Below are 13,977 nucleotides of genomic sequence, written 5' to 3'. Positions count from 1 at the left end.
GAGGTCTAGAAGGAAAATAAAGTAAAGGTGACGACTTGATACCTCCAAATGATGCTATCTGAGGTAGATTTCTGATTTCCCACACTTCCTTGCCCCTAGCCTTTTGTTCTCCAAGCTCTTCTTCTCAAAAGATCTCTTCTCCAAAGCTTTAGACACACAAGAATGAAACATCACTCGAATTAGGGTTTTCTGAGCTCTCAAAGGACTCCAAAGAGGCCAAAGGAGGCTTATGCTTCTTTAAATAGGGTGCAAAACCCCGAGATTTAGGGTTTCATCTGCCAGCTCCTACTCGTCGAGTACCTTTATGGACTCGGCGAGTAGGCCACTAAATACGCGTCCCTATCTCGCTGATACTCAACGAGTAGGACAACCAACTCGTCGAGTAGACCTTAAAATCAAAGAAATTCATAATTAAACAATACCTGAGAATCGGGGCGTTACATGATTCGTCAACCAAAACAAAAAAAAAAATTGGTGTTTGCTTACTAAGTATAAATATGTATTTATTTCATATTTATATGTATAGGATAGTTTTTTATACAAAATAAATAAATATTTATATCTATTAAATACAATTTAATACAAATAAATGTATCTATTAAATACAAACAAAAACATATTTATACATTGAAAAACTTATTTATACATTTAAAAATTTATTTATTTTTATTTAATAGATATAAATATGTATTATTTTGTATAAAAATTAGCGTATGCATATAAATATGAAATAAGCACATATTTATACTTAGTAATATGTACAAATACATATAATTATATCTTTTATACAATGTAAAGCTTATAAATATGTATTTTTATATTTATATGTATACAATATATTTTTTATATGAAATAAATATATATTTATACCTACTAAATACAAATAAATATATTTTTAATATATAAATACTTTTTTATTGGAATACATAGGCTTTCAAATATATATAAATACTAAATACAAATATATATTTTTTAAAATATATTTGCATTAATAAAATTATTTTTATATATTTAAAAATATATGTGTAAAATATTTTTATATAATAATAATAATAATAATAATAATAATAATAATAACAACAACAACAACAACAACAATAGTAATAATAATAATAATAATCAAATTAATCAAAATAACAATAAAAGTAAGGTAAATCCGAACAATTTTGAAAACTTAAAGATAAATCCGAACATTTTTGAAAACTCAAGGGCTTTATTGGCATTCGGTAACCGGTATGTTACCTGAAAACCGGCTAAAAAGGTGTAAATGAACAAATTAAATAAAACATCCGGCTTTACTGGACCTAAAACACGTATAATGGATATTTTTGTTAAAACTTAATTACGGGCTTTTATGTCATTTTCCTTTTGTTTGTGTTTTGCTCATAGAATTTTTTGGATTTTTGCTATTTTGTTTTCTTGGAGTTAGGTAAGGGTGTTCACATAGTAGAAACATTTAAAGGTAATATAATCTCTTACTTTTTTTTTAATCTTACGTACATTTTGTACAATATTATGGATTGATTTGATTTTGTTTAGTATGAGAAAAACAATTACTAGAACAGAAATAGAGAAACCGATGAGGAATAAGTACACAGAAAACACTGCAGTGGGGGTTTGATTTACTATGTAAAAATAGATTTGTGGATGGCTCGTATTGTATGACATGTTCTTATATACAAATGTTGTCCCACACTATATCCTTATTTTTATTTATTTCTTTATTTACTCAAGATATTATAATAATAGATAGATATGAGATCAGTTTAAGTTCCATATGTTGATGTTTTTATTGAATCCATATGTTGATGTTTTTATTGAATCTATCTGGATTTATATTTTACTATTGGATTTCAATATAGGTGGATCATGACAGTTCAAATATGCAGGGGTTACCAGTCATGAGTTGGTAAACATGTACCTCATTTTGATTTTATTAGTTATAATTCTTGCATATTTCCTTATTTTCCTTGAAATAGTTTTTCTTTCTTTAAACTATTGGTCATTTTTTAGTGGTTTGTGGCAGAGCTATTAAGAAAAATCATGTGAGGGATCAATATGGCACGTACTTAGGTTACTTGGCAGATGAATTCAAACGCAAAATAAAACGAGATCCGTTTTGGGTAATAACTTATCTTGGTTCTTAATTGAGAAGCGATGAGGGATTGCCAAAGAATGATGTAATGGTAATTAAGATATTGTTATTGGCTTACATTTTTTTAAAAATGGTCTGCTGAAGAGCAACCAAGAATGGAGAGGGTACCTTTAGGTCTGACCTTGATATGAACTCTGGATTACATGTTCCTAAAGAGCGGTTGAGGCGAAACCAACACTCTTAGAGTACGATACTATAGCCGTAGTCTATTACCTAATAAAATCGTACTTTATTATTGATTTTGTATTAGTGTCACTAGTACATACAAGTCACTGGAGTATTGCAGTGAAGATTGGGAAAGCTTTAGATAAAACATAAAGGAATAAAGTGTCGATACTACATATATGGATGTCTACACATGTAAGCGGAGTTGACTCTGCTGTGTGTAGAAATGTATTTTTCTATTGATCGAATAATATGGCCTGATGTTTAATAATTAAAAATTCTCTTTTCAAGTTTAAAGTATGTCGGTATTAATTCTTTATAGCTTGTTTATCAACTTAAAAGTATCTTGCTATCAATTGAATGATATGGCATGATGTTTTATTTGATATAAACTTGGTTATTGTTGTTTTGTAGGTTATTATTGATCGTATTCATAAGGAGATGAGGGACCAGCTTAAGGCGGAACACGAATAAATTGAGGCCAAAAAACAAAAAAATCGCCACGATGTATAACAACATCGTAAAGCTCATCCTAGGAAATAACCTACCCATCTAATTAGATTTTGACACTTTTGAGATTTCCTAAGTAATTTGTGTCATCGGTAATCCGTTGCTATTCTGTCGCTAAACCCGTCGCTGAATCCGTCGCTCACACTTAGCGACAAGGCTTTTTTCAAACGGCAATTACCGTCGCTAATAGCTAGCGACGAAATTGTTCGTCACCGATACCTCAATTTCTAGTAGTGCGGATACCTTGTCAAGACATCTTTAAAGAAAGGATCAAAATATTTTGGAAGCGGCTTCTCTTTGGTGAAAGTTACGTTGAAAACATTGAAAGCTTTAATAAATAATGGGTTTCCTTCAATGTTGGAGAACATTATTTTCTTTTTGTCATAAACATAAAATTAGAAATGTGGAAATGTCCAAATTTTATGTTACTCTAAGAAACCTTAGAACCACTGTTACTAATCAACATCACTTTGAAATTGATATTTTCAATACAGTTTTGGATATACAAATTCAAGAATCCGGTGACCATTTTAGTTATGTAAGCACCGATTTTCTAGAATACATGGCAACTTTGAGTTCTTGTAATTTATTTTATATGTTTGACAAAATCAAAGTAGGTGAAGCTAAGTAAGTTGTAAAAACAAATTTTAATGATTCGAAAAGAGTGTATCTTATGGTTAACTTGAAACCTATTATCACTCTTTGATTGATGAGATTTTTTCTAACTTGAAGGGAATTGCCGCCCTTTATCGTTTGATGGTAGAAACCGAGAAACATCATTCTTTTTCTTTGGTTCATAGATCATTATAGTTGATTTTTGTTTTGCCCTTCGCAACCGCAAGTATTGGAAAATGTTTTTCCGCAATGAAGCTCTTAAAGACCGACTTGTGTAATAAAAATGATGATGATTGTTTGAACGGTGCTTTGATATGTAGTGTAAAAAAAGAAACACTTATGGATTTTAAGAGTGAATGAGTGATAAAACGCTTTCGAAAAATAGGTAAACGAAGAGGTCAATTGTAATTTTTTTGTACTACCCCTCGCAAAAGACTATTTTGTCTGTCATGAAATTATTGTATATCGCAAATCTTATGTCACTCAAGGGGTTTTTTTTCTTTCTTTCTATTAGTGTGCATTGAAAACTAATAGACCGGCATCGGTAAAGGCAATAATCATATGAAATACACTTGCATGAGAAAATAATGCAACATCTAGGGGCGGAGCCAGGGATAGCACAGGCTACCCCTCAAAAATTCCCCAGAAGAAGATAGGATAAGGCAGATCAATGGTATGTATGAGATGCATCTTTAAATTCTGCCCTTTCTACAAATATCACTGGTTCAAATCGCAAGCATAATCAAAATCACAACCGATTTCAGCTAAACAGTGCTCTGATTTGTCCCCTTTTTCTAGTAATTCTTTAATCCCTTAACAATTTAGTCGATTTCCATTTTTGATTTTGTATATGTACATGTTAATTTCTAGACAATAATCAGTTAGCCTGAGTATAGTCTAGGTTTATCCTTTTTCTCCCAGACAAAGGCAATATGATATCTTGTTAATTGGGTCTTTGTATTTATTTGATAAATGATGTGAGTTTGTTTATTTATGTTATGGGTCCGACTTGTTGCTTCCAAATCAATAATTACTTGAAAATTATGTTCATGAAGATTTTGCCTGTAAGGTGTTTGATTAATGTCCAACCTTTTCATGAACATTAAACTGTTGAGAAGCTAAAAAATCATTTCTTTGATGTTAGAATACCAAACTAGAGAGAGTTAAAATGATTAACGTCAACATCCAAATTGATTTGATTTATAGAGAAACACTAATTTGGTTGAGATTTTTTTGTCGTGGTTAAGGTTTGGAGATCTGCTGCTACAAATTTGGGAATTCTTTGATCATAGATAGTTGCAGAGAAAATCTTGTTGCTACAACTATATCATTGTTTGAATGGAGTTCTTGATAAATGTTACATAAGTCTGGATCATAGATGCTGTAGAAAAATTATTGATGATAAATGTTACATAATTTCTATGATATTTGAAACTTCCAAAACAAGTATACTATACTGGTCAAGGTTTTCTTTAATTTTTGTTTTTGTCACTATGTGAGATTGTATGTTAATTAATAATTACGTTTTCTTTAATTTAGTATTTGAATTCTTCCGAGGATAATTCAATTATCAAGTTGTGTAATGGTTTACTTTGTTGATCTTTGATTGTAATCGTTACTACAAATTCAGATCACAGGAACCTTGGTGTCGATGGTGGCAGAACTCATTTGGAGTTGGAGGTCGTTATTTTACCTAATGCATCAAGCTATGTTTTTTATCAAAGGGCTTGTAGCCCAGCGGTATCCGATGTTGCCCTCCCTCCTTGAGGTCGAGGGTTCAAGTCTCACTGTGGACATAGGTGAAATAATTTAGGAGTAGTTTAATATATATTTGTATTTGCCGTTCAAAAAAAATCAAGCTATGTTTTTGTGGATCAAACTTAGAATTTGTTGTAGTTCTTTATTAATGTGTCGGAGTATCGTTCACTAGGAAATTATAATGGTCAAAAATCAAATAGCAGCCAAATGTCAGGATTTTATATAGCAATTATCCGGTGAAATAATTTAGGAGTAGTTTAATATATATTTGTATTTGCCGTTCAAAAAAAAATCAAGCTATGTTTTTGTGGATCAAACTTAGAATTTATTGTAGTTCTTTATTAATGTGTCGGAGTATCGTTCACTAGGAAATTATAATGGTCAAAAATCAAATAGCAGCCAAATGTCAGGATTTTATATAGCAATTATCGCGGTGGTATAATGATGGTACAATGGTTTTTTTATATTTTGTGCTACCCCTTACGAAACATTCTGGTTCTGCCCCCGACAACATCTGTTGTTTGATGGGATGACTTTGACTTTGATGAGCATGTGAAACTAAGATGCCTTATAGTGAACACATTCAATGAGGAAACATAATAGGAGATGATTGTTAGTTGGAGACGGCAATCATGGAAGTCAATGTACATAGAAAAAAGGACCGCTTCCTCTTGGGGCTTACTTAAACATTTTGAGAATTTTGAAGCCTCAATTTAAAATTTGTCCCTTTTTTTCTAAACCGCAAAATATCTAAATATACTCTTAAATATCACATATGTCTCATAAGAGACTTGAATCCATGACTTCTCATTTGAGAGGATCATTCCTTACCGCTAGATCAAAGGTCTTTTGGTATTTAAAGTTTGTCATCTTACCTATCTTAAAACATGTTATCTTAATTACCGGGTTGGTCCGGTTAACATATCAACAATTTTGTTGACCATCTTTTGTATGTTCTGCAATGCGTAAACAACTACTATCTTGAATATTAATTATAAAAACTACCACGAACATAATGATCCATTTTTCATAAATAAAATGATTTTAAAGACGGTAAATAATTCAGTATATTTTGGGTGACATTTTGATTGGGTTTCTGTATTACTGACATTCTATAAAATAGCACTTGTATAAGAAAATAAAAGGCATTTGGTGTTTTATGGGATGACTTTGACTTTGATGAGCATGTGAAACTAAGATGCCTCGGTAAACATATTCTATGAGGAAATATAATATGAGATGACTGTTATTTTGAGATGGTACTCATGGAAGTCAATGTAGATAGAAAAAGGATCGCTTCGTATTGCAACTTACGTCAACATGTTGAGATTTTTTGAAGCCTCGATTTAAAGTTTGTCATCTTTCTTATCTTAAAGTCTGGTATCTTAAGTAGGGGTCGGTCCCGAATAACATTTCAACAATTCTGTTGACCATCTTTTGTACGTAAGTTCCGTAAACAACTAATATCTTAATTCCTAAATATTAATTATAAACACCACCACCAATTAAGATAGTGATATCCAAATTTTAGATAAAATGATTTTTAAAATGGTAAATAATTCAGTATATTTGGGGTGACATTTTGATAGTTTGACTCATTTCATTTCAATTACATGCTATCCAATATTATAAATAAAATGATTTTAAAGATGGTGAATAATTCAGTCTATTTTGGATGACATTTTCATAGCTTGACTCATTTCATTTTTATTATTGTACATGCTAACTTTACTTACCTATTCGCGACCCATTAAAACATATAGCGGTAGGAACTCATTTTTATTGAAATGGGTTAAAACTGACTCATTCTACCGACTTGAGTTCACAAACTACCCTACAACTTTAATTTTCTAAAGACTACCATAAACCTCCTTTTTAGTTTTTACCACGCCCCTTGTCATAGGTAATACTAAACATTTGCTTCACTAAATGCTTGCGATGCAAGAGTCGCGATTGGTGCCATTCTAATTGTTCGTTAACATTGGTGGAGTATGTGACAAGCTGGATTCTGTTTGTAGAAAGTGTTGCATGTGCCAGGGATGCCATATATACACTAAAAGCAGTATGAAGGGGTCTGAAAGATACCTTGAACTGAAGGTACTTAATTATTACTTAATATATAGATTATGGAGGTTCATGCATTCATTAAACTATATATATGGAGATTATCAGTGTCAATAAGCACCAATTGTCCAATTCAATACATAGACAACAATTCAGTATACCGTTCCATTAATTACAATCTCAATTCAAGATCTATTAATTTAGAGTTTTACGTCAGGCCGGCTGCAATGGCTCAGTCGTTGGTTTGTCATGTTATGTTACTTATGATATTCATACTGGTGGCTCTTGCTGATGCCCAAACTCCACCTGGAATTAACAACCCTAGCCATGCAACTTGTAAGGACCCGAGTTACAAAGAATGTCATAACTTGGTGCATGTTTGTCCAAAGTTTTGTCCAGATAGCTGCACTGTTAATTGTCAATCATGCAAACCTGTTTGTGGTGGCGACATTGCACCATCACCACCAGTGTACACACCTCCAACACCAACACCTTACTCACCACCTCCCACCACCACCCCTTTACCACCAACAGAGTCCACACCTCCAACACCAACACCATCCACACCCTCTCCCACAACCCCATCACCACCAGAAGAGTCCACACCTCCAACTCCAACACCATCGTCACCACCTCCAACCACCCCTGCACCACAAAAAGAGTCGACACCACCAACACCATCCTCACCTGCACCTCCTACATGGTCTACTCCACCTTCGAAACCAAAGAAAGTCAAGTGCAAAAACCACAATTACACAAAATGTTATGCCTCCGAGCATGTCTGCCCTGCTTCTTGTCCTGGTCAATGTGAAGTTGATTGTGTTTCTTGCAAGCCAGTTTGCAGTAAGTTCTTGTAACTCTATGTTTTCACTTTATTAATTAATAAATACTAAAAATTCATATACGAGGAGAGTCATCTTGACATCAAATTATTGAGGTTTAATTCCATCATGTACAAATGAATACTATGGTTAAATATAACGTTTAAACAGCTATCATTGAATCTCATAAGTGTTTGCATATATATCTGTCTCGTAAATTACAGATTGCGATATGCCTGGAGCAGTGTGTCAAGACCCTCGTTTCATTGGTGGTGACGGCATCACTTTCTACTTCCATGGAAAGAAGGATCAAGATTTCTGCCTTGTTGCCGATAACAACCTCCACATCAATGGCCACTTCATTGGGAAGAGAAACAGAAACATGGGCAGAGACTTTACTTGGGTCCAATCTATTGGGATTCTTTTCGACAACCACAAAGTACAAATCAGTGCTCAAAAGACTTCTTCTTGGGATGACACCATTGACCGTATCTCTGTTACATTTGACGGGGAAAACATCTTTATCCCAAAAAGCGAAGGTGCCAAATGGCAATCTTTTACGACATCAATCACTAGGATTCATGACACCAACCATATCGTTGTTGAAGTTGAAAACCTCTTCAGGATCACAGCCAAAGTGGTTCCAATAACAAATGAAGAATCAAGAATCCATAACTATGATATAACCAATGACGATTGCTTTGCTCATCTTGATCTCAAGTTCAAGTTCTTCTCCTTGAGTAACGAAGTGGACGGAGTTCTGGGACAGACTTATAGGAATAACTATGTGAGCAAGGTGAAGATGGGGGTGTTAATGCCTGTGATGGGAGGAGATAGTAAGTTTGTGAGTACCAATTCATTTACAACTGATTGTTCTGTTGCTAAGTTTAAGGGTAGCCAGGAAGACGGATCCTCATTGAACTTGCAATTGCCAAGCTTGAGCTGCCAAAGTGGTATAGAAGGGCGAGGCGTCGTATGCAAGCGATAGACTTTTCTTGTTCTTGTTATTACAATACTTATATTTTTACTACGTCTTTAATGGTCTAATAAAGAATTAATAATAAAATGAAGGAACCTTCCAATATAGATTTTTCTTGTTGTTGTTACTAGTTATTACAATACTTATACAACAATTCCAATTTCATACAAGTATACTACAATTCCAATAAATACAATTTTATACACTCAAACATATATACAATACATTCAATTCCAATTTCCATTTCATTTTAGACATACAATACCACTTTCATATTTCAATTTCATACAATTAAGCATATAATACATCCAATTCCAATTTCATACAAATATGTACAAATCTAAATACAAAATCAAACAAATCATGCCCAACAAATTTCATCATTCATCATAGTATGCATTTTCAAAGAATTATAAATATGAAATTAAACAACATATATTAAATTTCACATTTTCATACAACAATTTCCAACCTAAAAAAAACAGAATAAAAAAAAAACTTACCTTTTCAGTGGCGGTGGGTGGTGTGGTGCCCGGAAGTAGTAAGTCGGTAGTGGCCGAAAGTGGGAAGTTGACATGGTGGCTGGTGTTCAGGAAAAAAAATGAAAAATCAAAAAACCTTACCTGGAACGGATACTGTGGTGGCAGATGTCGCAATAGACATCGTTGCAGGTGGTCAAACCTCCGGTGACAAGCATAAGGAGACACAAATCAAAAACAGAAAAAAAAATCCCCCAAAATCTCAAAATCGAACCAGAAAAAGAAGGAAATCAAAGGAGTGAACTACGACATACCTGTGTCATCGGCGGTGAAGATGAGTGGCCGGAGGTACTCTGGACGGACACACACACACACACAAACACACACACACACACACAGAGAGAGAGAGAGAGAGAGAGAGAGAGAGAGAGAGAGAGAGAGAGAGAGAGAGAGAGAGCGAGAGCTTTTGGTACGACACTACAGCTGAGAGGGGGTCGAACGAAGCAGATGAGTTAAAACCTTATACCGACGACATGTCGTCGGTATAGAGTTAAGTCAGAAGACGTCGAATACTCTTTTTGTAAATGAAAAATAAAATAAATAAGAAATATATTTACCGACGACAAGTCGTCGACACTGAGTCAACACGGAGTATCACACGAATCACTATCATTCTATACTGACGACTTGTCGTTGGGATAGCCCACTAAAACCGATGTCGTTTCTATTTTTTGCAAAATGGAATACAAATAAATAAAAATTATATTTGGCGTAAGCTATACATACGACATATATCTGCAAAAGTTTTGAGGAAACCACATAAACACGTTTATGTTTCTTTCCCGCATAAGGTATACTGACGACTTATTGTCTATATATTCTCAGGTCAAAATAATTTAGTAAACTCCATACCGGTGACATGTCGTCGGTATAGATGAAACAGTACCAGCGACGTCGTCTGTATAGGCCTTATTTCTTGTAGTGATGATTTCCATCCGTCGTTAGTTAAACATTTTTTTCCTGATCTACATCTCGTTGCACATTGGTTAATTTTGTATGTGACTGTGAGCCTATCACACTATTAGAAAAAGCATGTAAAAACAATAGACTAAGTGACGGAAGCTATCTGACACTTATTAGTGACGGTACTTTTTAAAACAAATGATAGCCAGAAATTGCATCCATATAGGCGTTTAGTTGGAGATTATCGATGTCAAACTATTTTTTGGCTTATCGCTATTAGTGACAGAACCGACAAAGCAAGGGCCAAGGGACTATATATGCTATCACTTTCCCGTCGCTAAAGAAGACATATGTCGCTACCGTCGCAATGATTTACAAGGTAGTCCTTTTCTACCTTAAGTTCATGACACTTGTAATTTTTTCATTGACGCTTATAAACTCCAACCGAGCCAACTTTTGTTGAAGTGGCAAAGGAATTCCGGGCTCAAGCAATTCCTTAGACCGGAGGATATGGATGGGAAGTTTCCCTCACTTTTTGTGGGTCACATCATCATTTCCCTCACTTTCTTTTCCCTCACCTAAACCAAAAGAATAGGTGGAAAGTTTCCCTCACTATTTTGTTTTCTTATCTTTTTAAATAAAATTTGTTCTTTTTTATGATTTATAATTTTTAAATTAATAATAAACATAAAATTTAATTAAAAATAAAAAGCATTTCATTAATTAAAATAAAAATTACATTAAAACTAATATTTAAATAAGTAGAAAATGAAAAAAAAAAAACTCAAACACAAAGTCAAACAAACCACAACATAGAAAACATAATTAATATCCTAATTTTTTAAAAAAATACCAACATACGTCACTCGGAATCCTCGTCCTCGTCATCGACCTCATCGTCTTCATCATTCTCCCGAACGTCACTCTCGTCATCGGAATCTTTGCTCTCGACGAACATATCAGAATCCTCGTCTGATTCATCTAACAAATCATCGTGAGAAGACTGTATCGGCGGCTGAATATGAGTCCTATAAGCGTGCTCCACCAAATCAGTACGAACGGTGTGATGAATGTCGCAATAGTGTACTTCTCTTCTATTCGCCCTATACTCTTGTGTATCAACGACTACTCCTTCGACATTTGGCAAAACTTCATTTTCGTTGTACCGACATATCGCTCTTCCTTCGTCTTCAAGAATCATATTATGCAATATGATACATGCATACATTACGTGTTGTAACCTTTTCACTTCATATGACATTGCCCCGACTGCTAGTACTTGCCAACGTTTCTTAAGTACACCAAATGTTTGCTCCATATCCTTCCTAGCTGACTCTTGCGCCTCTTTAAACTTTTTCCTTTTCGGGTCGTTAGGACATGTAAACGATTTCACAAAAAAAGAAAAGGGAGGATATATACCGTCAGTAAGATAGTATCCACGGTTATATGCTACCCCATTTTCTTGAAAATGTACATCGTGCGACTTTCCAAGGTAGATATCGTTGAATAACGACGATTGGTCTAGCACATTGATGTCATTGTTTGCACCAGCTGCACCAAAGAATGCATGTCATATCCAAAGATCATGTGATGTGATAGCCTCTAGAACGATCGTCGGCTCTTTGTGGTCGCCTCTCATGTACTGACCACGCCATGCGTTGGGGCATAATGACCAACCCCAATGCATGCAATCGATACTACCAAGCATTCTAGGGAATCCATGATTGCCTTCATGCATCATGTATAATTGGTGGATATCGTTCATAGTTGGTTTGCGCAAATATCGTTGCCCAAAAACCAAACAGATTGCTTTGCAGAACTTGTACACACACTCCCGCACGGTATGCTCTGACATCCTAAAATACTCGTCTCATTTGTCTGAGCCCATGCCGTATGCTAATTGACGAATCGCAGCCGTGCATTTTTGAATTGGAGAGAAACCTTTTATCCGTCTCGCATCCATTTTCCATTGGAAATATGGAAAGCGGCCTTCCAAATCGCCAACAATACGTAAGAATAGTTCCTTCCTCATCCGAAACCGACGTCGAAACTTTACAGCGTAGATGGCGTCATCTGCAAAGTAATCTTCTATAAGACGATCATGTCCGGCTTCGCAATTTCTACGCAACCGCGGCTTTTTTGGTTTAGATCTTGCACGTGATGTTTCACCTACTCGGTTTTGAAAGTATGCAACCGTTTTCGCCATGACGATACCGATAAACTTAGCCTCCTCTAGAGCCGTCGAATCGGATGATGAAGATGATGACTGTTAGATGCATTTTATATGCATCTTTTAGCACAATTTCCTACGTATTTCACTATAGAAAGCTAACTAATCCCCGATTATTCTTATGTATTTCGTGTTTCATGATTATTTTGTAGAATGCCCGTACTGCTCACGTTTGTTATGACTTTTCAGGGCCATTTAGAGCACATGGATGATTGCACAAGTTCGGGATGCGTTTGTGGATGCTTTGGAGCTTAATTGGAGTCTAGACCAAGGAAGGATGCCGGGAAATGATCAAGAACTGCTTGGAAGGAGGAACGACGATCAAAAGAGCCGAAAAAAGTAATATGCGATCGAACCTTACACACCTGCGATCGCAGGTTGGGTCGCAGGTTGCCTTCGAGGTTTTGTGGAGCCAAAAATTCATCAGTTGAGAAAAAAAAGAAACCTGCGATCGCAGGTTGTCCCTTTGCGGTTGCAGGTTGGTCAATTTACGTCGAAATGGAAACGTACTTCATTAAAAAGTCCCATGACACAATTTGGGTGATACATGCGATCGCAGGTATACCCTTTGCGATCGCAGGTACGACGTTTTGACAGCTAGACGTATAAATACAGTCCCATACTCTTCCAGTAACCCTAATGGGCGATTCCTGGCGATTCAAAGGCTATTTTCAGAGGGTTTCAAGTGAAGAACGCAGATCTAAGGGAGACGATTCAATTTCTATTTGTAGTTTAGTAATATTTATCGTTTAAACTCTATTTCTACTACTTGTAATTCGTTTTTAGCCATGTCAGGCTAAAAACTCAGATTTCAGTTTCGCAAGACGTAACCTTTTCGTATGATTAATCATTAGGCACTATGTTTGACTATGATTACTGTTTAGTTTGATCAATTATGTGTTAAATTGAGTGTTTGATTTTGATTTCTGTTTCTGTTGGCCACTTTAATTGTTTGTGAATCATTCTAGTCATCTAATTGTTTAGATTCGTAATTGTCTAGATTCATTAGTAAAAAGTGACATATATTGGATTAATTATGAGATTAGGGTTAAGTCTAATATGAACTGATCAAAAAAGTTTTAACGCCTCCGAGCTTATGAGAGGTATTGAACTTTAATGAGAATTACACTTTTCTTTCTTAATCAAGAGCTTGTTTGGTTAATTTAGTAAAAGTTAGATTCAATTCAAAAAAATAATTTTGATTAAATGATTTTTGTAATAGAGGTCCTTAGAGCTTG

At 34.7% G+C, this 13,977-nt stretch overlaps 2 protein-coding genes across 2 annotated transcripts; one reads left to right on the top strand and one right to left on the bottom strand.

Moving 5' to 3' along the window:
- The first annotated feature begins 7,401 nt into the window (after positions 1-7,401).
- On the top strand, positions 7,402-9,174 carry LOC145123905 (uncharacterized). Its single transcript, XM_079059093.1, has 2 exons — positions 7,402-8,110; positions 8,313-9,174. Exons 1-2 carry the CDS (start codon positions 7,495-7,497, stop codon positions 9,074-9,076), a joined length of 1,380 nt encoding a protein of 459 aa, XP_078915219.1. The 5' UTR covers positions 7,402-7,494; the 3' UTR covers positions 9,077-9,174.
- A 2,197-nt stretch (positions 9,175-11,371) lies between these two features.
- LOC145127542 (uncharacterized) lies at positions 11,372-12,274 on the bottom strand. Its single transcript, XM_079062720.1, has 2 exons — positions 12,157-12,274; positions 11,372-12,060 (listed from the first exon to the last, which is right to left on the bottom strand). The coding sequence occupies exons 1-2, from the start codon at positions 12,272-12,274 to the stop codon at positions 11,372-11,374; spliced, it is 807 nt and encodes a 268-aa protein (XP_078918846.1).
- Positions 12,275-13,977: the final 1,703 nt, after the last annotated feature.

Source organism: Lactuca virosa, chromosome 7 (genome assembly GCF_052849685.1).
Source record: "Lactuca virosa cultivar CGN04683 chromosome 7, Lactuca_virosa_CGN04683_v6, whole genome shotgun sequence".
NCBI classification, from domain to species: Eukaryota; Viridiplantae; Streptophyta; class Magnoliopsida; order Asterales; family Asteraceae; genus Lactuca; species Lactuca virosa.
The sequence above is the reverse complement of the archived record's forward strand: the minus strand, read 5'-3'. Positions and strand labels throughout refer to the sequence as shown.